The following is a 27,431-nucleotide window of genomic DNA, read 5'->3' on the forward strand; positions in this document are numbered from 1 at the left end:
AAACTTCTGTCAAAACTACAGGCTATCAAAGTACATTGGTCATTTAAACAACTCAACCGAATCTTGTATGTTCTCTCTCTATTTCATTTGATTCGTATAAATGCTTCATCTACCTATTTCATTCATGCATTTCAATTACAACACACTTATTGTTATCAAATTTCCAAACGTGTAAAATTCATCTATTCAGCATAGTTTGGATGGTCAATGTTTTTATCTTCTTGAAACAAAACTTGTATTTTGTGTGTATATGTGTGGTTTATTACAACAACTACGTAGAGTAAGATTTAACCTCTTACATTTAGGAACGAATGGTAAGTCAATACTACTGAGTCAAGTTCATTTTGATAAATTATGTTTTGTTTTATTTTATGATAATATGATTCAATTGTACTCAAAATTGATTGTTTTAATCGTACTAAAGTTAGATGAAGAAGAGTAGCTTTTTTTTGTTGTTAGAAATTAATTGTTTGTTATAAATAATTTAATAAAACCCAACTCAAAATAGTAAGGGTTAGATTATGTTAAGTTACATCTTTGTTAGATTTTGTTCAAATAGTATTATTGATGGAGGTAGATTTTCAGGTTAGTCTAAAAAATCTTACTAACCTAACTAAATAGGTTTACACCTCTACTAATAAGTCATTAAAATATATAATTTGCTTGGCGCCTTTCTGTCCACGCCACGAATCCCTTCTCTCGTTAATTCTACATGGAAGAAATTGCTATGGCAGCTCACAATTTCCCACAAGGTCGTGAAATATGTTACAAGTCTCAATTTTTATAATTCGTTTTAGAGAACCCAATTCATCTTTCTCTTCGCTTTCATTCTGATCAACGATTCAACATACAACAACCGCCTCAGTTTCTTTCTCATTCATTCAAATTCGTCGACCCGTCTTCCCATTAATTTGGGTCCTCCAGCTACCAAAAAGTCATACGTAAGACGCATTATTTTCAGAAAATTTGTATTACCCACAACTTATAATATCGCGAGGAACGAATTTACTTCCGTGTTCTTCAACCCCACTTGCAGACAGGAAGATATGGTGGGCTTGAAGCCGAATTTGCCCTCTTGGACGAGTTTCTCATCGACCCGGGTTGATGTTGAGAGAAATGTTTCTTCTTTATCGGATTCCATCTTCAGAGACGGCGAAGAAGGCCCATCGGAGCAGTCTCGCCGCCTCTCTGATGCCAATTTGAGCTTTGGAGAACGATCCCTTTCCGCCGCTGGAGCCGCCGTTCTTTCTGCCATTCTCGTTAATCCCCTTGACGTTGCCAAGGAATGTTAATTTCTATGAATTTATAATTGGGATTTTGCCATTTCTTAGTTTCTTTCATTTTCTTTAGAGTACGGTAGTTTCAATTACTAACATCTTTAGTTTCTTCTAAGTGTTGCATATTTGTGAGTACCTTTGAGTTGATTGTTTGCTTTGATTATGTGTCTTCAGACAAGGTTGCAAGCACAAGCTGCTGGAGTCCCATATCAAGGTCCATGCCGGATGACAAGTTTAGAAACGAATACGGTGTGTCTGAATACCTTACTGTGCATTGGTTTCTATATGTTTATATGAGACAGAGTCTGCAATTTTTGGATAATTTTAAAATGAGCTGGAAGAGACTAGGACCATTATGGTAATTCTTGTCTCACGTTGCATATTGTCTTTGCGGGTGTGTACAAGAAAGAGTCTCTTATTATAGTGGTTGCGATATTTCGGTAAACTTTTGCTTGATTGTTCCTTAGGCGATTCCTAATTTGAGATGTTCATCAGTATCCAGCTCACGTTCTCTTCTTGGTCTTGAACCTAATTGTTCTCCAGAATGTAACCGGTACACGGGAACATTTGATGTGTTCAACAAGGTTATTCGTCAGGTTAGTTGAAAGTTTTGAGACTGATGCTAATTACGGTTATCCATAAGTTTCATATATAGATTATAGCTTTCAGGGTTTTAGTGGAATGTAATATTTAATGAAAGGATTGAGCTTTGATTACTTATGTGCGCAAAGTTCGTTAATATAGCAGCAGTATTGATTTCTTTCACATTTCTATTTTTGAATATGGATCATAGTTGGGAGATATGGGGATCAGGATACTTCTGGCTGTACTTATCCTGATTTCCATGCGTTTTGTGATTGTCTATTTGACATGTCACTTTGTTGCTGAGGGTTGATCTGTTAGTATCAATAGCACTAAGAACTAAACTTTTTTGCAGGAAGGTTTTGGGAGGTTGTGGCGAGGCACATATGCAAGCTTAACCCTGGCTGTGCCAACCGTGAGTTTTGTTTTGTTTTTGTTTTTCTTTTTCTTTTTGGGGATGGCTATGTTTCTCATCTTGAAGTTTGCTCGTAGATACTTTTTTAGCTAAGATCTCTGTTCAGGGATTGATTTTTTGCTTCATCCTATCTGTCACTGCCAGGTTGGGATCTACATGCCTTTTTATGATATCTTCCGCAATTTGATGGAAGATTTTACCACCAAGAATGCTCCGAGTTTGACTCCATATGTTCCATTAGTTGCAGGATCAACTGCTCGCTCATTAGCAGTTGTATCGTTATACCCTATTGAACTTGCACGGACCCGAATGCAGGTATAGAACTATGCATATTGAGCTTGTGTTTAGTTATGACCATGATGCTACAATCCTTCATCATATCTCAAGCTCTAGTTTTGAATATTTTTCTTCCTTCCCTCCTCTAGGCATTTAGAGAAAAACAAACTGGCACTAAGCCTCCAGGAGTGTGGAAGACGCTGGTTGAGGTTGTCAACCCTACTAGGGGTAATCGCCTTCAAGATTGTAAGTACTTCCATGATACCTTTTTTTTATGATGCTTTGATGAAGAGTGTATAATGCCTATAGTTGAAGTACAGTTTGATGTCCAGTTAAATTTTGTATGGTTCAATAAGTATTGATTCCATTTCCAACAGTACAGAACTATCGTCTCTTATGGACCGGCCTTGGCGCTCAACTTGCTAGAGATGTTCCATTCTCTGCCATCTGCTGGGCAACACTTGAGCCTGTGAGAAAATTTCTGCTAAGCTATTTGAGAAAAGCACATTTTAGCTAATGACAATGTCTTGCTTCAGTAAGTTTGAAGATTTTGGATTCCTTTTCTGTCCACCTTGTTTTGCAGTTAAGGAGGAAAATTCTAGGCCTAGTTGGGGAGGAAGCCAATGCAGCAAGTGTGCTAGGTGCAAATTTCTCGGCTGGCTTTATTGCTGGAAGTCTTGCAGCTGCTGCAACATGTCCGCTGGATGTTGCTAAAACACGAAGGCAAATCGAGGTTTCTACCACTATTTCAAGCTTCATCTATAGTATATTGTTTCATTTTTATATTCAAGGCCTCCAATCACTACACTTTCTGTGGAAGGTTTGCTTTCCCTTTACACTTCAGTTTATCAGAGGTTGATTTCACTGCTCCCAAGTCCCATATTGAGCTGAAGTTGAGAGTCACTCATTCAGTTACATTGGTTCCAAACCCAGCTAACATATATTGTCGAAACCTTCACATTGTCTTGTTGATTTGTGGGACTTTGATCTCTGAAATGGCTGGGAATGATTTATTAAATTTTCATGTAAACTCCCTTCCGTTATGCTGAAAACAACCGTCCTCATTGTCTTTGGACTTCAAATATCGAACAACCTTTTATATAAGGGTATCTATGGCTTGACGTCAGAACCATGTCTTTGACTCCTGTTCTCTGAATTCTCCTAAATTTTCTTCCCTCATCAAGATATAGAGTTTTCCATCCTGCCCCATGATTTCAAGATTTGCATTTGCATATTTGGTAGTCATCTGGTGTTTCATTTGGTATTTTGCAGAGAGATCCTGAAAGAGCATTAAACATGACTACAAGAACAACTCTGGCGGAAATTTGGAGGTAAGTAGCAATTTTAGTACCAAGATTTCCATTGCGATTACTAGTTATTCTTCTTGTTGTTGAAGAAAACCATTTTGTTACAAACACAATACAATGCTTATAGACAAAGTGGTTCTTCGGATCAAGATTTCATCAATTGAAACTGTTTACTTTGGACAGGGATGGGCGAATCAAAGGAATGTTTGCAGGAGTTGGTCCTCGCGTTGGTCGTGCCGGTCCCTCTGTGGGGATAGTCGTCTCGTTCTACGAAGTTATGAAGTATGCATTGTATCACAGACACCCAAAAGAAAGAACGACTGAATAGAGAGGAAGTCCCTTGGCATGTAGTATTCCCTATGTAATCTCAAGAAATCTCCTTTCCACAGATTCTTTAGGCCGAAGGACCTTTGCTTGCTTATAGACAGCAACTTCTAAAGAAATAAAAATCTCCTATGGGACCTCCAGTCTCTAGCTTTTTTTTTTTTTCCTTTTTCTTTTTTCCCTTCAATTCAATCCCAATCTCTATCTTTATACTGGCCAATTTTTCCACCAAACAATTTGTTCAATCAGAAATTTATGTACATGAAACTTCGAATAGAATGAGAAGATCCTTTATACTAATAATTTAAGTAGCTCTATCATTTTTCAGTAGAATTCAAAATTATTTTGTCTCTACAGTCTATATGCTTTGATCCAATTGTTTCTTTAGAAGCAATTTTTAAGTTTTTTAAAGCAACTCATTGCAAGCATAGTCTAAAAATTTTATCTTTACGAACTCTACTTTTTTTTTTTTTTTTTTGTGCACTTTCAAAGAGTCTTGAGTAAGAGACAAGGTTCGATTGGTCAATGAATTTAATACTTTGTAGAGTTCACAACAGGTCATAATCTTGTTAGAAAAGGAATGTGGCTTTTGCTGAAGCGAGCTGGTATTGAATTTTATACACGACTCAATTGAGGTGTTAGTGCAAAATAATCCGATCTCCGAAAACTAACTTTCTGCCTTTGAAGCCTTAATACGATAGTGGCATGTGATGTCAGTCGGTTCATCAATCACTTGGAGTCTTTAAGGATTTGGTATTATTTCTTTCGAGGATTGGGTTGTCTAAACAAAAATCTCGTTCTTGTTTTATCAATAGAGGTCAAATCCAAACGGGACGGCAGACATGAGATGCTTTGCAAAATGGATCCATCCAATGAAATGAACAATGATAAAAAGAAATAATGATGGAAAGGAAGAAGAAAAGTAACCGAATAAACAATGAATTAAATGGAGCAATTGATCAAAATCTGTGGAACCCAAATATACACTTTTGATTTTATCACAAAAAGAGAGAAGAAAAAATGGGTCTCGTTCCTTCTCAAACGTCCACAAACAACGCCTACATTGCTACAATCCTAGGAAGAAGAATTCAATTCAATTCAGAAAAAAATTGTAAGAAAGATGCATCGAGAGGGTGAATTAGATACGTGAGAACCAACGCCACTAGCATCAAAACGTACGCAATCCCCTGATCAATGGAGGTCCCTGTTTTCACAATTACAAAATCAAAACATTATTCCCTTATTTTTCTCACAACAGAAATCCCTAACCCTAATAATTTGAAAGCAAGACCTAGTTTACTCAGTATCGATCAACAAAGAAGAGAAGGAGAATGCATAAACAAGGAATGTAGGTAGATACCGTCGCTAGAAGGAGCGGGAGCGGGAGCGGGAGCAGGTGCTGCGGCGTCAACGAGTGGAGAAAGAATGAAGAAGATGAGAGAGAAGATGGTGAAGAGAGCTTTGAAAGCCCTAGTAGTAGGATTGGAAGACGCCATTGATGGATGGTCGAATTCTCCTTCTCCAAAAGGAGGGGAATTTGTGTGGAAGCACTGATCAAAATCCAAATGGTTTGAAGAAGGAGAGGAGAGTAGTGGGGCGGAGGATAATGTGGCGATTCCCGTTTTTTATATATTACAAATAGAGAGAGAATTGAGAACAAAACGGCAAATGCCAATATAACTCACCTCCACATTTTCCTTTTTCTTTCTTTCTTTTTTTCCTTACCTTTTTTACTTTCTAAATCATTATAATTTACAAATTATACCCTCAATTAAAAAAAAAAAATGCAATTTTGGTTCCTAAACTGCCATGAGTTTTAGTTACACTTCTTTCTCAAATATAGTATTTGACCTGTTATTGAGTAAGAAAACGTACATATACTTTTGAGCATCTACTTGTTTTTCTAGATTTAATCTTCAAATCTCAAACGCCCATAATTGTATAAGAAATAAAATTTGAATTTTATGATAAATGTTCGTGGATGATATATGTTATTTTGGTGTTGAATAACTTTACATGATAAACTTGTTTAAAAAATTAATCGATAAAGAAATGGAAAATGAATTTAAAAGTTTGTTTTCAATTTGATTTTTTCTTTTACCAATTAAATTATATACAAGTATATATGAATTACAATTAAGCCCAAAATAAAATTGTATTGGGTTTTGTTTTTTCTTTAAAATAAGTTTGATTGAAGATATTTGATTAGGAGGCCATGAGGTGGGTCCAAACCGACAGTCTGTCCACTTAGTTGGCAACCATTCAATAGTTGATAGAATATGTACATAAGATGGGTCCAATTCCTAATTTTAACGTATACAATTCTAAGTTTTCAACTAATATTAACGGCTATATTAAGTTTTTCTTGTTGCATTGAACATATATTTACAAAGGGTTTAAATACTTTCCATTTTAGTTTATTCATATGATTACAAAATGCCTATTTTTATTACTTTTAAAACCCAACCACTATTGTCCCCACTTTAAAAGAAAGAAGAAAGATAGATAGAATGTCATAGAGATTAAATGGTATTTAAAATTTCACTATATATTGAAGATATACAATAATCTTTTTTTTTTATATGTATATATATAGGTAAATATCTTTCTTTTTAATCTTATTATTAAATTGCAGTTTTTCTTTTTAACTGAAATCTCCTACTCTTTTTGGTAATTGTATTATAGATTACCACAATTCCATCCATTTGGATAGGATATAAAAAGGATTCTAAAGTAGCAAATTCACTTTATATAGATTTCTCTTGAATTTAATTCTATTCTAGTTTATCATCTAACTTAAGATTTACATTTAGAACTCTTTTCTTCTGTGATAGATGCTTTTTAAAAAAAAAATTAAAGAAAAATTAACTAAAATCATTCTGCCATTACTAATCAGTAATGAGGTTCAAACAAACACTCTTTGCAAACCCCACTAACAATCATAAATCTAAAAAACAACTAAGAGATACTGCCACCATCCTATTCATTCAACGACGGTATATGTATGCAATTTGAAAATAATGGTACATCAAAATCAGTAAATGTTTCAATCATGGAAGTAGACCGGTCTTCCTCCAGCCAACCCTGCATTTTGAATAGATTTTATGAAGAAAAGGTTCCATTATACCGAAGAAAACAACAAAATAACCAATCTAATCTCTTTTTAACCCCACAGCCAGGCTACATCTGTCGGTATCGTCATCTATATGGATCCTATGGAATAACAAAATTCAAAATTTAAAATTCAAAATGTGAAGTAATCTATTGGCGACCAGATCAATGTTTTTTAAGATCAACGCACAATAAAGCACAATAGTTTTTGGGCTAAGAAGAGAAGGCACTTCAACTAGTTGAAGTGAAAATATGAAAAAAGCACCCTTAAACACAAGACATTTTGCTTTTAGATTTCGATTTTGTTTTTTTTTTTTTTTTTTTTTTTACTTACGAAGGAAAATTCCTAGTTATTATTATTATTTTATAAAAGATGCAAAACTAAGCCTTGGGGCTTCACAATGGCCTATGTTTGAGGCACATCTTATTTGGTAATAAGGGCAAGGTGCTAGACCTACACCGGAAACCAACTTTTGAGAAATATTATCAATCAAGAGAGGATTTGGGAACAGGTAATACCTCGCACTCACTGTAAAATGAATGTTTTAGGTTGGAAGAGAAAGCCAGTGATCTGCAAGTGACAATGGAAAAATCCTCAAACACTTGACAACTTGAAGGAAAAGTTGAATTAAGATCTCAATCAACATGGGGTCTGTAGAATATGGCACACAATCCCACCACATGCAATGATAAAAGTAAGAAAGGCCTACCACATGGGGATGGTAGGATGAACAATGCTGTTCTCAACTATGATGCCAATGCCACAAGCCTCACTCTTCATCACACAAACGGTCCCAAAACATAAAAAATAAAAGACACCTCATTGACGCAAATGGAAGACCTAAATAGATTGTGTATGGATTAGAATGGTGGGAGTATGACCCCTACGTTAACAAGCCAATACAGAGAGCATCTGTATTTTCAGATTTTATATTTACTCAATAAAAATAAAAGACAAAATCACACGGGGTACAACCTCCATTAACATGACCTGCAATCAGGAAATTCAAGCAGTTAATCATCTAGCGCAGTCTAAAAAACTCACAAACGAATGGGCTTGTCACTATTGGCGAATATGGTAGAAGTAACATTAAAGCGACAGCATACTACAAAATATAAAATTAATTGTCTTTTTGTGTGTGTGTGTGTGTGTGTGCATGCATATATGTGCGAACTGCAAGTGAGTATTTTATTTGGGTGTGGCCATTGGAAAGGGGCGGATTTCCATATGAAATTTAAATTTATATTTTATACTGGTGTCATATACGCATATTCGTTCTAAGAATTAAACAATGTTTTTCCAGTTTGATCATATTCTCCACAAAAAGATTTAGAAATTGAAACCGAAAGGAAATTTTTTTTCCATACATGTAAGTTCTAGAAGACCAGCTGGCAATTTGTCACCTTACACATTTGCACGTATTTTGAAAGATATTTTGCAGTCAATGCCATACTTAGGTCGTAGGATGCCAATAATCATATCAGACCACTAGGGTAAAAAACACATGGTACGAAATTGTAAGTTAAAGCATCCTCCGTCGCCACCAAAAATAAATTCCATTTCACCTTATTTGCCTTGTCAGACGGCCAAACTTGGGTCTGCTGTCCCCGATGCATTTCCCTCTCCTGTAAGAATCTGGTCGGGATCCTGCATGATAAAAGCACAAACAAGTGAGTCGTATTTGTTGTAGGAAATGAAACAGTTCGAAAATATGCATGTATACTGACCTCCATTCCCCATTTGATATAATCTGGCGACTCACAAGCCTTGTATTCATCAACCAAACTTTCGATTATATCTCTTGATTCATCAAACTCAGAGAGGTCATTGTCCTGTTTAATGGTAATTGTTTGTTTCAATTTTTAGACTATGATCAAGTGAACAATTCATAGGGAAAGTTAAAATCTACCAGACCAATCATGTAGTGCCAAAATGGCTTGCCTAGACTAATACATTATTAACCAAATTTTGTTACAATATTTACTCCTGACACAAGATGTTCAACTAGAGTGAATAAACAACAAGTCTTCAATTGGGGCAGAAAATATTGGAACAAAAGTCTTACAGCAAACATTGGGAACTTCCGATAGTTGTCAAGAAAAGCTTGCTTCTTTCTCAACTTCTCATACTGGCTCAAACACTTGCTGAAAAGATGCCGGATACTGGTATGGCTAGCTAACATAAGACCACTGACCTGAAAATTATTTCTTCCAATGAGCATTTAGAAGTAAAAAAGATGACATGAGATTGAATTTAGCAACAAAAAAATGGCAAGGTATTAAATTAATAGCAGACTGAGAGGAAGTTAAAAAGGGATCTAAACTGTATTACGTACCCTATGGGCAGTTTGAACATATGGTGATTTCCGTGAGAGTGCAACCTAAAACAAGCCAGCATATATGTTTTTATGAATCAACACAGAGAAGTAACTAAGAAAATAGGAATATCAAAAAAATGTTGATTTTACTGTTAAAAGAAACCTGAATGCTGGCAGGCCCCCACTCAATAAAATTCACCAGCTTTCTCTCACGTATTCTCTGCAAACTTTCATGAACCTGTACCATAGTGGAAACATCAAAATACATCCATAGCAAACTTGCAGTAAATTACGTATTTACCCTTTTTTCTTTTTCAGGCATTTTAATCATCAGTACCTGTGTAGGGTCCACTTCTCCCTGTATGATATTCAATATTGATATGTATTTCGCTTGACTAGCTTCTTTTGTTCGAGCATACGAGGAGACCATAATATTTTTTGTCTGTGAATGAGCATAATGCCATAGTGTCAGATGAAAGGCACAAATTGGTTTTTTTTCTCTTCCATAAGAATGAAATCAACAAAAAACTCTTACCTGGAGAAGTCTTCTCATGACATCAAGAACAGTGGTTTTCCTTATCACATTAGCCTGAAAAGAAGATGCACAACTTTGATCATACATTGCTAGAAACTTTCTTACAAGCAAGCAAATCATGCCAAATGATACATCACCAGAAATATAAGTGATTGCACACACACACACAAAATCACAGACGATGCTCGAAGAAGTTCAATGGATGGATATTGAAACTATTTAATATCAATAAGTTACAAGCACAGATAAAAATACCTGGCGCTCAACCGTGAGTGGTGTGTATCCTGTCATTAGAAAATGGCATCTTGGTGTTGGAATTAGAGAGGCCAAGAGTCCAACCAAGTCATTGTTCATATATCCTGGGTATCTCAAAGTGGTTGTGCTAGCTGACATTACAGTTGACACTAAGGAGTTTGTTTGTGCAAAGGTTGGATTTGATAGATGAAGGCGTTCTACAGCTATTCTATTTAGGGCAGTATTATCAAGAACAACAACACAATCAGCATTGAGTGTTAGTCGCTTTAAAGTCAAAAGAGAGTTGTAAGGCTGGACTACAACATCACTTGTTTCCATCTGATTAGGAAAAACACTGTACGTCTGAACCAGTTTTTTGCTGTAGCGATCATTCAGAGTCTCCAGAAGATATGAACCCATGCCTGCATTACATTAAGTGATAAAACTCAATTACGTATCTCTAGTCCTCAAAAGTCCACTTAATCTGGCTTACTCTAACATATTCTCTTTTGATTTTGACAGAATGCACGTTCACACAACTTTTTCATCAGAGATAAAATGATTAGACCCCTAAAAATCGAGAATTAAACCTCCTCTTTCTTCTGCTTGTATTTTTTTCTTCAAAAATATCTGTGAACCAATCACTATCAATCATCCAAATTCTGAAGAATAAATAACTAAGAAAAAAGAAAAATTAGGATTCTTCAGTGCTTCAAATCCTGAATCAATTTGAACAGTTTCTTTACTTAAAAATACATGCGCACATAGTACAAATAACTGTCAGGGTAAACAATTAAAACAAAAAATTGAAAATTGAGATTCTTTTTTAAATGAACATAAAAATCTGTCTGAATTTTACATTACAGCAATGCCTTCCGATTATCATTTTCCCAGTACAGAAATAAAACTAATAATAAAGACAGGAAAGTTTAGAAGGAAGTGCACAAGATACCTGATCCTGTCCCTCCGGCAATTGAGTGGCATAGAACAAAACCCTCGAGGCTATCGCTTCCATCTGCTTCTCTGTCGATCATGTCCATGATATCCTCTTCAACACCCTTTCCCTGATCAAGTCTTCAAATCAATTTCAAAAAGCTACAACATGGATAGCATAGTTCTAAGAAGTATGTCACGTAAATTTGTTGTGTACAGATTTTAGATCATAGAATGTCAGCATGTCTGTAATGAGAATTTTAAAACTAAAAAGGAAAAAAATATTGAAAAAAAGAAAACCTGATGATATCCACTGGCCCAGTTATTTCCAGCACCACCTCCATGATCTGAAACAAAGATGTTCTCGTGGTTGTAGAGATTTCGATATTCACTGTTCTGGATACCATTAATGACCCTTGGCTCCAGGTCAATAAGTAAAGCTCTTGGTATGTAGTGCTGATCATCGGCTTGATAGAAGAATACATCTTTCCGGTCACCTCCCTGCATATTATACAATATGTTCACATCCTTCCACTAAAATGTATCTGCAGCTTATGTATACAATATATTATATATGACTAAAATCAAAGTCATTGTCACCCAGTTACTCCTAATATTCGTAATCCATGTCTCAGCTCTCCATAAAACTTCTCTCATATGATAAGAGCTGCAATGAAACGAAGACCAGAGAAGCTGATCCAAGGTCATGAAAGAATTACAATAGTGGACTGTGCCAGAAACTAAACACATCTCTCCCATCGACGCCCCAGTGACCAGGTGCTGTTGAATTGTCAATAACCCCTTCGCGTAGCCGTTCATTTCCACAAGATCACTCAAAAGAAATAACCACAGCCCAAAGCCAAAAAAAATCGCAAGCGAATTACCCAATCACCCTACAATTCTAGCTGGTTAAAACTCTTATCATGCAATTCCCCACTTATCTTCTAAAATCTTACAACGAACACATTCTAAAAGTGCATCTATATGTTTATATATTATCATACAACCTAAACACTCCATTTCCTCATCTCTCCCCAAATTTACCAAGCAACCACACCGACGCTCGTACGTACATAGTACATTACACATATAAACAAATAAAAAGAAAATACAACAGTGTATGAAGAAGAGAAGCAAAGCAAGGACCTGAGTAGCAAAATCTTCAAGAATACCGTCTTTGCTGATTCCATGCTCGAGGCAAAGCTGCTTCCAGAACTCCATTCCGATCTGGTTCCCACATTGTCCAACTTGAAGAGTGATGATCTCTCTCGGCATATTCCCAAGGAAATTAGGGCTAAGCAGAAGAAGAAAAGATGTTGTAAACAAGAATCTGGGTATGGCGGGGGGAAGCCTTTTTGAATGGGAAGAACGAAGAAGAAAGAGAGGGAAAGGAAAGGACTGATGGAGTGAAATTTTAATGGAATTTTTGGTTTTCTATTTGGAGTAAAAATGAGCGTGGAAGAAAGCTAAAAGCTCTTCCGTTCAGACCGCGCACGCACTCCAGTTGGCGACCGATGCTAACTTACGCCACCGTAAACTAGGGCCTTATTACAAGTAATTGGGCTCTTAATCAAAGCTTGAGCTATATTGGGCCGTCCTTCACAAAAGCCTAAAATTGGCCCAATTCTTAACTACTGTGATGATACATTTTTATATAGAGAAAGTGATATTTAGAATTTTCTATAGTTTGACTGATAAATAATAAAAGTGATATTGTAATGGATAGGAAAAAAAATAAAATAAAATAATTTGTAAAGAGTTGGATGAATTTTGTTATATTATGTAAATAATTTGGCTATTTTTGCATAATAAGATCTCTCCTAAAATTTGATTCATGACATAGCTATATATATTCCCATTTAAAATGGTGGTTTAAATAGATTAAATCATAATGTTAATTCTAAAGTCTCATTCATGATTCAACAATTAGTAGGCTCTTTGTTTTTTGAAATTGTAATTATTCTCACACACTTTACCATGTTTTTTTTTTTAATCTTTCCTAATAAAACATTTATATTATTATTCAAATGAAAATTTGAAAGCATCCCTACACAGTAGATGAATAAACTAGGGTTTATAAGATTAATATTTAAAACATAAAAAAAATCAAATAATTATAAAAAAAAAATTGCAATCAACAATGTTTCTAATTTCTAAAAATTGTACAGTTTTAGAATTCATATCTATGTTGTATTTTACACTTTTTAAGTACATTATAATTTGAGTTAAGGAGATCAATAGAAGAGAAAGGAAGAAGGAGCCTAAATAAGAAAGAAAACAGTTTAAAAAAAGGAACTATTATTATAAGAACAGCTGTAGCTGGAAATTCCAAAAGAATGGCCATCGAAATTCGCGGCAAAAGCATCACCTATATGTAAACAACGATCCATCCTCCACCATTCTTCCAACCTTTACCATTTCTAGACAAGTGTTTGGCTCTAACCTTTTCCCACTTCTTAAACCCATTTTCCAACCTCAATCTTCCACTTTCCTCTGTTTCTTCTCCTTCCCTCCCCAATAACTCCCATTTCTGTTCCTTTCTCAACTCCCTTTCAACAAAATTTCCTCTCTTTGCATGTAAAATTCCTTTCCCCTCCGCCATTGGATTCATGGGTCCCTGCTAAAACCTCCATCGGTTGTTTTTGCTGGCTTCATTACGTTCCAATTAGCAGGCCCCTAACGAAGAATCCTTGTTTTTAATCCACTCAATTGCTGTGATGTAGATTGCTCAATTCCCACGCTCTCTTGATCCGAGGTTGACCGAGACGATTGATTTACCCTGAAGATCATTATCGGTATATGTTGTTCTGGGTTCTGAAATGGAGCAATTTCGGCAGCTTGGAGAGGCATTAGGAAGTGTAAAAGCCCTTATGCTATTCAAAGATAGCGTTCATATAAATCAGAGGCAATGCTGTTTATTGCTTGATGTTTTGAGCTTTGCGTATGATTCAGTGGCAGAGGAGATGAAACAGAATCTTCGATTTGAAGAGAAGCATACTAGATGGAAGGTTTTGGATCAGCCTTTGAGAGACCTAAACAGGGTATTCAAAGAAGCAGAATGGTATATTAGGCAATGTTTGGAAACAAAAGATTGGTGGGCAAAAGTGATTACGCTATATCAGAATACTGATTGTATTGAATTTCATATTCATAATCTGTTGTACAGCATTACGGTTGTCGTTGAAGCCATTGAAACTGCTGGGGAGAATTCTGGTAGTGATCATGATGAGTTGCTGAAGAAGAGACTAATCAACTCCATCAAATACAGGAGAGAACACAAGGATTTGAAGATTTTCAAGTGGAAATTTGGGAAACAATACCTTATTACTCGAGATTTCTGTAATCGAATTGATGCGGTTTGGAATGAGGATAGATGGTTTCTACTCAATAAGATCCGGGAGAAGAAATCCACGGCTTCGTCCAAGTACGAACAACGATTAACAGATCATCTTATGAAAAACATTAATGGGTCAGAATCTTTGAATGGAAAGCTATTGCCAAGTTCAATGCTAGTGGGATCGAAGGATTACCAGGTGAGGAGAAGATTAGGGGGTGGCAGTCAATATAAAGAGATTCTCTGGTTAGGGGAAAGTTTTGCTATGAGACACTTTTTTGGGGAAATTGAATCCTTAATTCCAGAGATATCAATACTGTTATCTCTTTCTCATCCAAACATCACAAGATTTCTTTGTGGGTTTACTGATGAGGAAAAGAAGGAGTGTTTCTTGATAATGGAACTCATGAGTAGAGATCTGTCAAGCTATGTAAAGGAGATTTGTGGCCCTCGTAAGAGAATTCCATTTCCTCTTCCTGTAGCTCTAGATTTGATGCTTCAGATTGCAAGAGGAATGGAATATCTGCACTCAAAGAAGGTCTATCATGGTGATTTAAACCCTTGCAACATTCTGGTTAAGCCAAGAGCTTATTCTACAGATGGCTATGTACATGGTCAGGTCTCAGGGTTTGGCCTACCTGCTGTCAAGTTTAAGAACTCTTCCAATCAGAATGAATCTCTCCCGTTCATATGGTATGCTCCAGAAGTTTTAGAAGAACAGGACCAATCAGGAAGTGCTGAGAGTTCTAAGTATACAGAGAAGTCTGATGTGTACAGCTTTGGCATGGTTTGTTTTGAAGTTCTGACTGGGAAAGTCCCTTTTGAGGATAGCCATCTTCAAGGGGATAAAATGAGTCGAAACATTAGAGCAGGAGAGAGGCCACTTTTTCCTCATAGCATGCCAAAATATGTGACGAACTTGACAAAGAGGTGTTGGCACACCGACCCGAATCAAAGGCCGAGCTTCACGTCTATTTGTAGGATTCTTCGATATACAAAGCGATTTGTTGCAATGAATCCTGATTACAATAGCCAGACAGATCCTGCTATGCCAACAGTAGATTACTGTGACATTGAGTCAGGTTTGTTGAGGAGGTTGCCTCCTTGTGGAATAAGTGATGCCGCATCACCAATTACAGATATTCCATTTCAGATGTTTGCATACAGAATCGTTGAAAAAGAGAGAGCTGGTGCCACCTTTAAAGATACATCAGAATCAGGAAGTGATGCCTCAGCATGTGGGGATGAAACGGGATCATCAATAGACGATCCTTTCCCGACGTCAGTTGAGAAAAAACTACCAGCTCCGCGTGAAGGTAGTAGGAGGCTTTCATTGACCAAGAACAATTCTGATATCAAACTGAACAAGCTACCAGGTTAATCTCGTTAATAGTCATGACTTCTATTTTCTTAAAGTATCAGTTGTACTTTCTGGATCAAGAGTTAAGAACACTGAAGCTAGAACTAATTGTACACTGCCCTTAGAGTTAACAGATAAAAATGACCAAACAAATGAGCAGTTGTGCAAGAATGGAGGAAGTAACACTCTCTTAATCTTCAATCGTCCTTTTCAATTCACCCGTTCTCAAACTACTTATAATTTGTGAATAATATCGTCTTTAGGATGTATAAACTGAAATCGGTACTGACAGGTGACAGATGGTTAAAATGCTATTATGTTCTAAATCTAACTCCATCCTGACTTCCATTGCACAGGCACACCGAAAGGACGATTTTCAAGGCCTCCGCAAATCAGTCCTCGTGGGCGAAGTTTGCGAATGAATTCTGAAAGCCAGCTTATGACAATAAGTCCAAAGGTTAGAAGATCATCTGGTCATGCCTCAGATTCTGAGCTACCCTAAAACCAAGGAAGAAGTATTGATGTAACTGACGACCTCAGTGATTTAAAGGCATGCTTATAAATGTTCCCCATCGCCTGTATGAACTACAGGCTTCACAGGCAAGTTCTTTTTCTTCCTAGATGGATGGGTGGAAAAGGAAATATGGAGCTGCGCTTCGAAGATGAGAATGATCCAACACATTTTGCAACTAGGGATAATCAATCTTTAGCAAAGAGCAGTGATCAACCGGGAAAAGAGGGGGAAATTGCTGGAGGATTTAGTCATTGCCAAAGGGTATATACTTCTTTCAAAGTTTTGCTATCTATCTTCAATTCTAACAGCAACAAAAATACCTGAATGAAAGAAAAGCACACACTGTAAGTTGTGAAGAGCCTACCTGCCCAGCCAAAAAAGAGAATTCTGCAAACCTCAACAGAAGATGATGAAGCTGCTGTTTTCGCCCACAGAAATGGTCTCGGGAATGGAAGAGGGAGGGATCAAGAATGCATGAAAAAGGAAACAAACATTTTATAAAATTTTACTAGAACATACCAGACTCCATATGAGATGTATTGATTTAATACTGATTTTAACATTTGGAATGAGAATTAAACTTAGCGTGAAATTTAACATGATTGAGCAATAATACAGCACGAATGGTAGGAGCTAAGTTACATCCCATGGAAATTCTATAATCCCATGCGTGCAATCACTCATAACCATGAAGTGGAGTAAATCTTAAAAATGAGCTGCAAAATTGTTTTCATATCAACTTCTCATGTATGAAATATTTGACCCCTGAACCTAAGAATCACTGCATGACTCGGCTACAGAATTCCCCCCCCCCCCCCCCCCCCACAAAATAACATAGCTTTGACATCTCACAAGGTTCTAAACACTGTTTCCTTGTCAATCTTCTTTCAAGTCGACGAGTTCATTTTTCCAGCTGATGAGATGAATCAGAGGCTATTCGGTCAATGGATTAACAGCTTTGAGGGTTAAAAAGATCCATTCTAACATGCTTCCATCTTCAATGAGCTCCATCGGCAATTTTAAATATATTCAAGTTCCAGCGGGCATGGGGAAAATTAATGAATTATACACTCATCTTTTACGCCCCCCACCCAAAAAAAAATGGCCATCTCGCACTTCTAGTCAGGAGTACAACCATCTTAAACTGGCCTCCTTAGAATATGCAGAGATTCTTCTACTAATTGGAATTTATAATTTCCTCTAATTTTGATTCAACAAAATGATACTTGTTTTCACATAGTTTATCCAAGAGATGACTGAGAATGCCTTCTTCTAGTTTATAACCAACTCTAAACATTGAGCCTATGATTGATAAAGAATCATCTAATTTACCTATTTGAATGAGACTCTGAATCAACTTACAAAAGGTTTTCTTTTGAGGCTTGAGATTGCTCTTTAACATAGTTATCAACCACTCCATCCCCTCAACCACACATCCTTTTTCACACAATCCACTAATGATGTGATCACGAGTGCAGACCATTGGCTGAAGACCTCTATTGTGCATATCATTCCACATTTCTTTTGCTTCTTGCACATTACCTAATTGACAAAGCTTTTGAATGAGATGAGTATAAGAGGAAGTCGAAGGCTGCACCCCCTTCGCTTGCAGTTCCTTCAATAGGTCTATGCTCTGTAATACCTTCCCCTCTCTGCAAAATCCTTGAATCAGGGTATTGTATGTAATGACATCGCACACTATACTCTTGCAAGGCATTTCTCGAAAGAAGTCGTATGCTTCATCTGTCCTTCCGTGTAGACACAAACCTAAAATCAATGTGTTGCAGCTCAGAGTGGTTTCCTTATAACCGCTATCAAGCATTTCCTTATATAGCTTCATGGCCTCATCCAAATTTCCAATCTTACAAAATCCATAAATCAACGTGTTGTACGAATACTCATTTGGACGAAATCCCTTATCAATCATCTCAAACCACAGCCTTCTAGCATCTTCAAGCCGGCTCATCTTACAAAGACCATGAATCATAGTTGTATACATGACCATATCAGGAGCATATCCTCGATCCTTCAGGGCATTAAAAACCTCAAATGCCTGCAGAGTCTTCCCATTTTTGCAGAACCCGTTAATGATTTCCTGGTAGGTAAAAATATCGGGATTACAGTTCTTCGCTATCATTGTGTGAAGAAGTTCTGATACTCTATGATAATTCTTCTCCTCACAAAACCCAGAAATCAATTTGTTGAAAGCATCGTTACAGGGGGCCAATCCATCTTCTAAAACCTGTCTTAGAATCTCATAAGCTCTTGAGACCTTATTATCGTTGCAGAATGCCTGGATAAGATACCCCACAGTCTCAATGTCGACATCCTTCTGCACACCAGCTTCCATCATCTCTTCATACAGTTTCCAAATAAGATCAGTCCTCCCAAACTTAAGACAACTCTGAAAAGCAAAGTTCCAAGTCTCAACGGATGGATGATAACCGGCCTCTTTTAACACATCAAATATCTTAACAGCTTCCTCAACTATTCCACCCTCGCAAACACATCGAATGTAATTCTCCAAAGAAGCAGGCTCAGGACTAAAATCGAAAGAATGCAGAAAAGATTTAGCGGGAGCACAAGCCTTGGCTTCCAAAAGAGCATCAAAAAGCTTATTGCAACTGACTGGATGGGGCAAGAACTCAGGCTGCGAACTCAACCAAAGAAAAAACCTCAACGAAAGAAAAACATTGTTCAACTGCTTCAAAAGCTCGCTAAAAAAAGACGGGTCGTGGAAATTGAAAGAAGGGTAATCAGAAAGCAGACTCTGTTCCCATCTGGGTTTGCTCCTAATGACCTTACCAACCTCTGCCGCGATCTCACTGACGTCTTTCCGGTGAGTAAGGTTCAACAATTTCTCACTCGATTCAATCTCTTCACGCCCATTATTGCCTCCATTCGTTTCGACCGACAGATTCCGAATGTGGATCCTAAGGTTCTTGACAAATCGAGAGTTTTGGCGAATGGAGATCATAAGAGATGTAAGATTAACCATAACCCACTGTTCCTCTGATTCTCTTAGGTAGAATTTCCGATTCTCCGCAGATATGATAACTAATAATAACCTAATTGAAGATAAATGGATGAAACGGCGGCAATCTAGCAATCCAGAAGAACAAGCACGGATTAAAGAGGGTCATTCAGAAAATGTTAACCGGATTACAATAATTCACATCATTGAATCCAAGAAATAGAAGATAAAAGTTAAGCAAACCAAAGATCGCGGAGGGGCCAATGTTGCAATTAGAAGAACGATGGAAGAAAGCGGGAGTTGAAGAAGCCGAGAATCATTTTTTTTTTTTTTCTTTTCTTTCTAAATCTAAATTTGTTTTTAGTGATATTATTTTGTCCCCAAAAAACAGTAGAATTCGGAATGATTTTGTTTGGAGTCTGCTTACGTTTGTTTCTTGAATTTCTAACATTGATTAGTGTTCTTAAATTTTAAAAAATTAACCCTATAAACATTTACTTTATCTTTATCTATTCAAGAAAATATATGAAATAAAAAGTAAATTTAAAAAAAAAAAAAAAAAACTTTTGTTTTTAAACCTCAACATTTTTAAGACAAAAAATTAAAATCGATCTTGATTACTTAAAATTTAATCTAACTCAACTAAAAATAATTTTACTTATTTTTCTTTGCAACAATAAATCGACGAACAAAATAAATTGAAATATTTAAGTGAAAGTCGTAATATTAAGTATGAGTGGATCCAAAAGTAGCAGCCATCTCACTCAGAACTTGCATACCAAGTTTGTGTGTTGCTCACGTCGTTGTGAAAATGGTCCTCAAAAAGTATAAAAAGAAAGAAATCTTGTTGTGCGAGTGGGAGAGCTTATTGAAGAGTGATTGCTAATTAGATAGTCTTTTCTTTTTTCTTTGTTTTTTTTTTCTTCTTTTTTTTTCTCTTTTTTTTTTTCTCTTTTTTAGGGAGTGTTAGTTTTTTTTTTCTTTCACTCCATTATTTTAGTGGAATCATCATTATTAGAGAAACGAACGTAGCCCACAGGTTGAGCGCGTTTTTATCATCGTTCTTGCCACTTGAAAAGAAGTTTCGATTGGTCTACTCATTTCTGTAAGTTCCTAATGATTTACTTTTCACATATATAAATAGAGGAGAATAAATTTTATATTGTATTTCAAATTAATTTTAGAATCGATCTTATTTAGTAAAAAAGTTTATTAAAAAGAATCTATGGCTATTATTAGTATTATTTCTTTTTATTTAAGGTGAGATTGTTTGAACTTTGGAGTTGATACTAGAAATTTATACTAGTTAAATTATGATCGATTAATATTTAAACAATCGAAACTACCGAAAAAGTGTTCAAAGGTTGTTTTTTGTTCTTGTTTAGTAAGTATATGAATTCGAAAAACTATTTTTATAAATCTCTATTTTTGGTAACAAAATTTTAGTAATTTTTTTTTCTCAATCATTGATTTTTATTTGTTTTAAAAAAAAGCACATTAATTTTTCTAATCATGTCCATGAAAAGTCAAAATTGTCAGGTTTTAGCATTGACTAAATTTAACTACGAATAAGTAAATTAATGATAAACCTTAATTTGCTAACTTCTTTAGACCTATTTACACCCAAAAAAGAAACCCATTAAAGCAATTGCATAAATTTGAAACAATTAATTGTGAAGGTTTTGACTTTGAGGTCCAAACCTTCTGCACAAGGGAACAACACAAATTCGTATTAATTTTTTCTCCATTTTCAACTTGTGTTTCCAAGTTTAAGTGGATGTATTACGATAAATTAATATTAACAAAACTTGTAACATGTTTTCAGGTAAAGGATATGATGGGAGGTATGGGAAATGAAAACGATTTTAAAGACGAACAAGAAACGAGAGAAGATCATAATGGAGAAGATGTTGTAGAATCGAGTTCATCATTTCTATCTGATTTGAATCTTCTATTTGTGCTTCTATCATTGATTTCTCCAAATACAAATGAAGATTCGAATGATGGTAATGGAGTATCAACGAGGATGAAAGAAATTGAAGGTAGTACAACATATAATATTGCAAAATCGAGCATAAGGAAAAAAGATGTGATTGAAGCCCAACATGAAAGTCGTCGAAAAGTACCTCAAAGGTTTCATACAACAATAAAAGATCACAGGTTCTTCTCTATATATCAATTTTTACTATGTTTGAAATAGCTTATAAATTTTTTAAAAAGAAAAATAAAATTAAATGTTGGAGTATATAATTACAATTATCATCATACTTTATCAGTAATTTCTACGATCTGTCCAAAATTGTAAAACTATTGTTATCTTTTTCTTTACAGGCATGGAAGAAAAATGTGAACCAATCAACGAAGAAAGATGAATGGATATTAAAAAAAAAACTAATATAGGTAACCACTTTTGTAAAAGTTTTGACACAATCAACACATGAACAAGATACCCAAGTGAAGGTTAATTTGATCGTCAAGCAAAAAGTTGATATGATAATCTTTTTTTTTTATTTATATATATCAAGTGAAATGTGAGATTTTGCACTTTCAACTTTGAAATGTATAGTAAATACTCATTAACGTTAATGTGGCTGATGCAAGTAAATTTCAACATTCTATACAACTTATTGTTGGTGTTGGTACGGTGATCGAGTCCAATCACACGAACAAAACTTAAGTTATACTTTATTTTAAAAGATTAGGTAAAGGGATTCCTCTCCATAATTCAACTTGATGGAGCTACTTCACTGTCCCTCTTCCACTGGAGAAGGCAAATTCCAGACCATTGAAAGAGGAATAAAGAAATGATGATAGTCTTCCTATAATAAAGTAGCATAAGGTTCCCGCACGAACATGCACATCCACCAATAGAATAAAGAAAAGACGGTTACCTTCCTCTTTTGGGAAAGAAAATGAATTGAAAAGGAAAAGTAAAAGAAAAAGAAAAAAGATTCTCAATCTGTAAAAGAAAATTTCTGGTCCAAATGCTTTTTGCCATTTTATATATATCAAAGCACAATCAGGTATTTGGTGAAATTGAAAATAAAAAAAAAATAACTAAGTAAAAGAAGATTTGAGGATGGTGGCAGCAAAGTCGCACTGCAACTCACACAATATCATGTTGCATGTTTAAGATTTTAACCTCAAAATGTTCATGGGAGTAAAGAAAAAGTAGCTATGCCCAAGGGAAGAGACCAAGAGAATATAAAACAGTGACACGAAAAATTCAGCTATCTCGATTATAAGCATTGTTCACTGAAGAATATGCAAGACAAACTTGGTATATAATGGTGATGAATAGCAAGAAAAATGAAAACTAGATCCAATAAAAGCTCTGCTCTCCCAAATCTAAAGGAGGAATCCAAATGTGCTTATTCTATCGTCAAAACATTTATTGACATAGCACAAGAATAAAAGCTTATGCCAGCACAGGTTTGTAGAAAGATATTTAAAGTCAGGGAAGCAAATTCTAAAACACACTCAATACAGCCTTAAACTAGTTCTTGGAGAGAGGATAATTAAAACATCCTAGTTTGCCATCCCCCCCTTGCCTACAAAAATAGCAGACCGTCCAACAAATGTAAGTTAGTACCCAATAATCAGTCTGAGATCCTAATCTCGACTCCTAAAACGTCCTTCACCATTTCGTACGTCACAAATGCAATTGCGATTGATGGGACGACCTGAACAAGGCAGAAGGCAGCAAAATCAGAAAATATTCTTGATCCAATTTCAAATACAGTTAAAGTCAATTCATCGATCAACTTATAATAATTATACTTGTCAAATTTAAGCCAGGAAACGATGTAAACCAACGAAAATAATACGACAGTCAAATACTTAAAAGAAGGGACCACGAGGGGATGCAATTTGTGAATGCTTCTAATCTAAATGGAATATGAATGGGCAGGCATTTTATAACGAAAATTAACATCAGAAAAAATCTAATATAACAAAATCAAAGCTGTCCATCAAACACAGATGACGTGAGTACAACTCCAAACGGCTCAACAAGGAGATTTTAAAAACCAAAATTTTTTTATCCTGCATATGGTGAAATTATTATCTTCACCCACCCCAACCGGCAGGAGCACTTCTTTTAAAAGCTCAGTGCATTTCATGTGGTTCTTGATTTTATCTCTTCAGTTTATCAAAAAATATGTAAAAAGAAAAGTTGGTAGGCTATAAATCTAGGTGCCCCACTAACCACCCACCCACCAGAGATATTAGATATCCTACATTTCTCAGTGCCTCGGGGCTCAGATCGTGGAGCAGTCCGGATGAGACGCGCCCAAACACTCAGGTTTTTAAAACTCTAATTGGTGCTTGCTTATTGGATTTATATTGTCCAGAAAACAGTTCCAGGTATTATCTTGGATGATTGGACTTAGAAAACCCACACTCATCATCACATTCGGATGCATGCACAATACCAAACATCATAACAATAATCACTTGTGCCGTTTTCTCAAATTTTCTAAAACCACCCAAAACTAGCATGGCTAAACAATCTCTTCATATCAAAGTCAAGGCTAAGGTGTCGCACAGTTTTAAAAATCATTTGCCAAACAATCCACTAAAGCCTCATTGATCCCTCAAACTCTGCATACGGAATCTCTCATTCTCCCATCAAATTCAGAATTATATCTCAATCAGTCAACTTCTAGACAATGTAACATTTTAGTATAAATAAGCAGAGACAAAGGAAGAGCATCCCTAACCTTCACTGAGTTGGGAACCAAGCCCTTATACAATGCACTAAAGCCTTCATAACGAACTGTTTTTCTAAAAGCGTCAACCATGCCAGTGTACTCGAGGGGTGCCTTACTTCTTCCATCACCAGTGACTACAGAAGCAGCATTATTCCAGCCCACCATCTGCATTCTTCTACGAATGACATCAAGAGGATAGGCAACAGTTTGACCAACTGTTCCAGCAGCAGCTCCACATGCTAGGCGTGTTGTCACACTGAGCTCTGAATCTTCAACAAGTCCGAATGGTTTATTTTTAATTAACCAATCTTTAAGTGATTCATACACAGCAAAGTTAAGACCTACGTATGGAACCTGCAAAATGAAATGTGCCAAATTCAAACTTCATGCACGAAGAATATAAACAACATATCTTCTAGAATTCATAAACTGTATCCAACAAAGTTTTTTAACATTGAGAGAATAAATAAAACAAGAAGAAATTTCTCATTTGCAAAACATTTAGAATGAAGGTTTACAACATAGAAAATACATAATGTGATGATAGATTATTTTCTAAAAATCAAGCAATGGAAATCGCAAACCCATATATTAAAGTAAGAATACCCTTTTTATACATTTCAATGACTCTCTGCTCAAAATTAATTATTATAGTGAATAGTGATGATAAAAATATACAACACTTCAGGAGACAAAAGAAACCAGTTGCCGATTTCTAATGATACTAATTGCAATTTGCAATACTACTACTTTTCCCCTTACACTTTTTAGTGCTCTTTACTTCACTCAACTAAAGAAACCTACTAAACATCTTCAGTCTCAAAGTGAGCAAGAACCTCATCATCACACTCAAAAATACTTAGAATAACAGGACATATTTCAAAAGCTAATTTATAACTTACAACTCCGATGACAGAAGGAAGCCAACCCTTGTACAAAGCCCTTGGACCTTCTTCCCGGAGCACCGTTGAAAGAGCATGGAATATTCCTCTGTATTGATAAGGAGACTTGTCTGTCTGAAAACAAATTCAGGGCAAATGAAGGAAACTTCAATTTGATTGAAAAGAATACCAAGATGCCACAACATGTAATGTTCCATTATATCACAACATTAATCCATATTTGGGATTATAAAAACAACTCATTAAAAAGATGTTAACACAAAAAGGCAAGGAACTGAGAAATAAGAATGAGTACCTGCACAGTTAGTCTGCCTCGCACCATGTCCATAGGGTAAGTTGCTGACATGGCAATTATTCCAGCACAAGCCCCAGCACCAAGACGTAGAAGAGGAGTGAGTTGAGCATCATCTGCAAAAAATAATGACAAAAGGTCTTAGATCAAGCTTTGTGCAGGAAGATGAGAGAAGAGAGAAGCAACTCCCATGGTCTTACATAATTCTCATTAAACAAAAATTATAAATGGAGGCTAAAATGAACTTACGGTCACCAGTCTGCTCCCTGTAAAAGTACAGTATCCCCCTGTCAATAGAAAAGAACAAACTATCAGCAATTTAGCAATTACTAGAGAGAAAGATGAGTGGAGGTTCCCTAATTGCCACATTAAGATTACCTACACTACAAGTATGAACTGTTTTGCAAATCGGTGATCAAACCTTAGTCCATCTTCCCCCTTCAGCAACTAGATTTTTCTAGCAACTTTATTCCCATATGACGCACTACATTGAAAGACCCATAGTACTCTATCAGATCAATCTCTCTTAAAAACTATCTTCAACAACCAACAATCTTATTTGTCAGAATGAAACCTACTACTGGTTACAGATGATCAATTACTGGACTTACTGTATTCTTAATAAACAAGGTAACTTCTACCAAGTATGGCCACGAAAAGACAATAGCCCACTTTTCTAACCACGTGGCTATGCCGTCGCAAGTTGTAACCAACAAATCAGTATTTTCAACAATGTTATTCATACAAATTCAAGAAAAATAAAGCACTGCACCCTCCAACATGTGCATCATAGTAAACTTAACATACTAAAGCCAACCACTTCTGAAGGAAAAGTGGATGTTGATCATCCTGACAGGACATGGACTCAAAACATACCGAGAAGCTTGCTCGTAGCTGAAGAATTTTACTGCTGAATTTGGTACTATACGAGCACAATTAGTACCATTGCCTTTGAATAGTCCTCGAAAGCCCTCTGTTCTCCAAATATATTTCAAGCCTTGTATCGTTCCATTATATTTTATGCTATGAGGATTCTGGACCTGTTCGTAGAGGAAGCTAAATAAGACATTGTAGCTATGCATACACTGGTTTGTCTCCATGCTCATAAACCTTGTGAGTAGTGCTTATGCTAACACAGAAAGATTAGTGAATAGAGTAGACGAACCTGTAATAATATCTTTAAACGCTCCAAAGGAGCAACAGCAGTTCGAGACCTGAAAAAATATGAAAACCTTTCAGAATACAGATTCACGGTAAAGTAAACTAATATATGAAATTTTGAAAATCGGGTAACTTCAAACACTACAGAGAAGGGACGAAGTCAACTTATAAAAAAACCTGTACGATACACGCATTAAACATTTACGACTTTCTTTACCAAGTCAAAAATAATACCACACCATTAAGTTCAATGGTCTGTCTGATTTACGAAATCAAAGCACGAACATCCCAAAACTCACTTATTAAGTTCTTCTCTGCCACATTTTGTACTCTAAACCGAACAAAAGCATCAAAGACAAAAAAAAAAAAAAAAAATTCTCGACCGACGAACTAGAACTTAATCATACGTCCCATAACTTTAACAGGCAGCCAAAAGAAGGGAATAAAAGTACGTAATCATTCAAAGGCCAATTTATATCAACAGAAATCACAGCTTACAGAAGAGAAATGAAACTTACACTCCGCCAGCGACTCCACCAGCAACAAGAGATTTGCAGATGCTAAGCACAGCGTAACTGGGTGCTTTGACACCTTCTCGCGCAAGCTTCGCCTCCTCTGCCAGGTTTACGATCGTAGAAACAGCCGATTCGCTTCGTTTGACGTCCTCCGAAGCCATAAAAGAGATCGGCGACACAGAAAACGAAGTAGAGGCTCACCAAAACCCTAAGTCGCCGTAAAAGGAAGCCTGATCTCTGCCTCCAAACAAAAATATTCCGGTGATTATCGGAAGGGGCAAGGTTTTGCACTCCTCGCTTTCGTCAGTGTTTTAGTCGGGGAGGGAAAGGAGTGGCGTTGCGGCTGCTGCAGTTG

At 36.0% G+C, this 27,431-nt stretch overlaps 5 protein-coding genes and 2 long non-coding RNA genes across 20 annotated transcripts; 3 read left to right on the forward strand and 4 right to left on the reverse strand.

Annotated features, from left to right (window-relative positions):
* Positions 1 to 676: 676 nt before the first annotated feature.
* Positions 677 to 4,346, forward strand: LOC103483222 (mitochondrial carrier protein MTM1). 6 transcript variants are annotated; one of them, XM_051085875.1, is made up of 11 exons: positions 677 to 941; positions 1,037 to 1,281; positions 1,450 to 1,526; positions 1,745 to 1,873; positions 2,215 to 2,274; positions 2,419 to 2,589; positions 2,700 to 2,796; positions 2,928 to 3,019; positions 3,134 to 3,283; positions 3,823 to 3,881; positions 4,041 to 4,346. In XM_051085875.1, exons 2-11 carry the CDS (start codon positions 1,047 to 1,049, stop codon positions 4,183 to 4,185), a joined length of 1,215 nt encoding a protein of 404 aa, XP_050941832.1. In that variant the 5' UTR covers positions 677 to 941; positions 1,037 to 1,046; the 3' UTR covers positions 4,186 to 4,346. The 6 variants fall into 6 exon arrangements, with proteins under 6 accessions (XP_050941832.1, XP_050941834.1, XP_050941835.1 ...); XM_051085877.1 differs by lacking the exon at positions 677 to 941 and having other exon boundaries at positions 1,132 to 1,281; positions 1,773 to 1,873; XM_051085878.1 differs by lacking the exon at positions 677 to 941 and having other exon boundaries at positions 1,132 to 1,281; positions 1,821 to 1,873.
* Positions 4,347 to 5,104: 758 nt separating this feature from the next.
* On the reverse strand, positions 5,105 to 5,963 carry LOC103483224 (uncharacterized). Its single transcript, XR_536545.3, has 2 exons — positions 5,542 to 5,963; positions 5,105 to 5,385 (listed from the first exon to the last, which is right to left on the reverse strand). It is a non-coding gene; the product is annotated as an uncharacterized LOC103483224 (long non-coding RNA).
* A 1,082-nt stretch (positions 5,964 to 7,045) lies between these two features.
* LOC103483225 (tubulin gamma-2 chain) lies at positions 7,046 to 12,817 on the reverse strand. 9 transcript variants are annotated; one of them, XR_007821553.1, is made up of 15 exons: positions 12,459 to 12,817; positions 11,613 to 11,813; positions 11,332 to 11,443; positions 10,401 to 10,801; positions 10,146 to 10,199; positions 9,948 to 10,052; positions 9,774 to 9,848; positions 9,629 to 9,673; positions 9,359 to 9,487; positions 9,021 to 9,125; positions 8,859 to 8,940; positions 8,269 to 8,283; positions 8,003 to 8,133; positions 7,812 to 7,863; positions 7,046 to 7,265 (listed from the first exon to the last, which is right to left on the reverse strand). XR_007821553.1 is itself a non-coding variant. In XM_051085879.1 (11 exons), the coding sequence occupies exons 1-11, from the start codon at positions 12,585 to 12,587 to the stop codon at positions 8,872 to 8,874; spliced, it is 1,425 nt and encodes a 474-aa protein (XP_050941836.1). In that variant the 5' UTR covers positions 12,588 to 12,817; the 3' UTR covers positions 8,519 to 8,871. The 9 variants fall into 9 exon arrangements, 1 of the variants encoding a protein (XP_050941836.1); XR_007821552.1 differs by adding an exon at positions 8,661 to 8,781 and having other exon boundaries at positions 8,003 to 8,283; XR_007821551.1 differs by having other exon boundaries at positions 8,661 to 8,940.
* A 651-nt stretch (positions 12,818 to 13,468) lies between these two features.
* Positions 13,469 to 17,119, forward strand: LOC103483226 (uncharacterized). Its single transcript, XM_008439746.3, has 2 exons — positions 13,469 to 16,022; positions 16,363 to 17,119. The coding sequence occupies exons 1-2, from the start codon at positions 14,132 to 14,134 to the stop codon at positions 16,506 to 16,508; spliced, it is 2,037 nt and encodes a 678-aa protein (XP_008437968.1). The 5' UTR covers positions 13,469 to 14,131; the 3' UTR covers positions 16,509 to 17,119.
* A 578-nt stretch (positions 17,120 to 17,697) lies between these two features.
* On the reverse strand, positions 17,698 to 19,518 carry LOC103483227 (pentatricopeptide repeat-containing protein At5g18950). Its single transcript, XM_008439748.3, has one exon. It carries the CDS (start codon positions 19,516 to 19,518, stop codon positions 17,698 to 17,700), a length of 1,821 nt encoding a protein of 606 aa, XP_008437970.2.
* An 837-nt stretch (positions 19,519 to 20,355) lies between these two features.
* On the forward strand, positions 20,356 to 22,114 carry LOC103483228 (uncharacterized). The gene is made up of 3 exons (XR_536546.3): positions 20,356 to 20,599; positions 21,320 to 21,654; positions 21,826 to 22,114. It is a non-coding gene; the product is annotated as an uncharacterized LOC103483228 (long non-coding RNA).
* A 593-nt stretch (positions 22,115 to 22,707) lies between these two features.
* On the reverse strand, positions 22,708 to 27,431 carry LOC103483229 (mitochondrial adenine nucleotide transporter ADNT1). Its single transcript, XM_008439749.2, has 8 exons — positions 27,080 to 27,431; positions 26,566 to 26,614; positions 26,277 to 26,440; positions 25,650 to 25,687; positions 25,404 to 25,516; positions 25,109 to 25,222; positions 24,216 to 24,560; positions 22,708 to 23,177 (listed from the first exon to the last, which is right to left on the reverse strand). The coding sequence occupies exons 1-8, from the start codon at positions 27,235 to 27,237 to the stop codon at positions 23,094 to 23,096; spliced, it is 1,065 nt and encodes a 354-aa protein (XP_008437971.1). The 5' UTR covers positions 27,238 to 27,431; the 3' UTR covers positions 22,708 to 23,093.

This window comes from Cucumis melo, chromosome 6 (genome assembly GCF_025177605.1).
Source record: "Cucumis melo cultivar AY chromosome 6, USDA_Cmelo_AY_1.0, whole genome shotgun sequence".
Taxonomy (NCBI): Eukaryota; Viridiplantae; Streptophyta; class Magnoliopsida; order Cucurbitales; family Cucurbitaceae; genus Cucumis; species Cucumis melo.

What these genes read in the sequence shown, in the direction of transcription:
- LOC103483222 (XM_051085875.1), top strand. Translation starts at nt 1,047, where the DNA reads ATGGTGGGCTTGAAGCCGAATTTGCCCTCTTGGACGAGTTTCTCATCG. An exon ending in TTGCACGGACCCGAATGCAG is followed by an intron (nt 2,590 to 2,699) that starts GTATAGAACTAT and finishes TCCCTCCTCTAG; the next exon opens with GCATTTAGAGAAAAACAAAC. An exon ending in GCTGGGCAACACTTGAGCCT is followed by an intron (nt 3,020 to 3,133) that starts GTGAGAAAATTT and finishes CTTGTTTTGCAG; the next exon opens with TTAAGGAGGAAAATTCTAGG.
- LOC103483225 (XM_051085879.1), bottom strand. Translation starts at nt 12,587, where the DNA reads ATGCCGAGAGAGATCATCACTCTTCAAGTTGGACAATGTGGGAACCAG. An exon ending in TGCCGGAGGGACAGGATCAG is followed by an intron (nt 10,802 to 11,331) that starts GTATCTTGTGCA and finishes AATGTAATGCAG; the next exon opens with GCATGGGTTCATATCTTCTG. An exon ending in GGGGGCCTGCCAGCATTCAG is followed by an intron (nt 9,674 to 9,773) that starts GTTTCTTTTAAC and finishes GGCTTGTTTTAG; the next exon opens with GTTGCACTCTCACGGAAATC.
- LOC103483226 (XM_008439746.3), top strand. Translation starts at nt 14,132, where the DNA reads ATGGAGCAATTTCGGCAGCTTGGAGAGGCATTAGGAAGTGTAAAAGCC. An exon ending in CAAACTGAACAAGCTACCAG is followed by an intron (nt 16,023 to 16,362) that starts GTTAATCTCGTT and finishes TCCATTGCACAG; the next exon opens with GCACACCGAAAGGACGATTT.
- LOC103483227 (XM_008439748.3), bottom strand. Translation starts at nt 19,518, where the DNA reads ATGGTTAATCTTACATCTCTTATGATCTCCATTCGCCAAAACTCTCGA.
- LOC103483229 (XM_008439749.2), bottom strand. Translation starts at nt 27,237, where the DNA reads ATGGCTTCGGAGGACGTCAAACGAAGCGAATCGGCTGTTTCTACGATC. An exon ending in CAGGGAGCAGACTGGTGACC is followed by an intron (nt 25,517 to 25,649) that starts GTAAGTTCATTT and finishes TATTTTTTGCAG; the next exon opens with ATGATGCTCAACTCACTCCT. An exon ending in GAGGCAGACTAACTGTGCAG is followed by an intron (nt 25,223 to 25,403) that starts GTACTCATTCTT and finishes ATTTGTTTTCAG; the next exon opens with ACAGACAAGTCTCCTTATCA.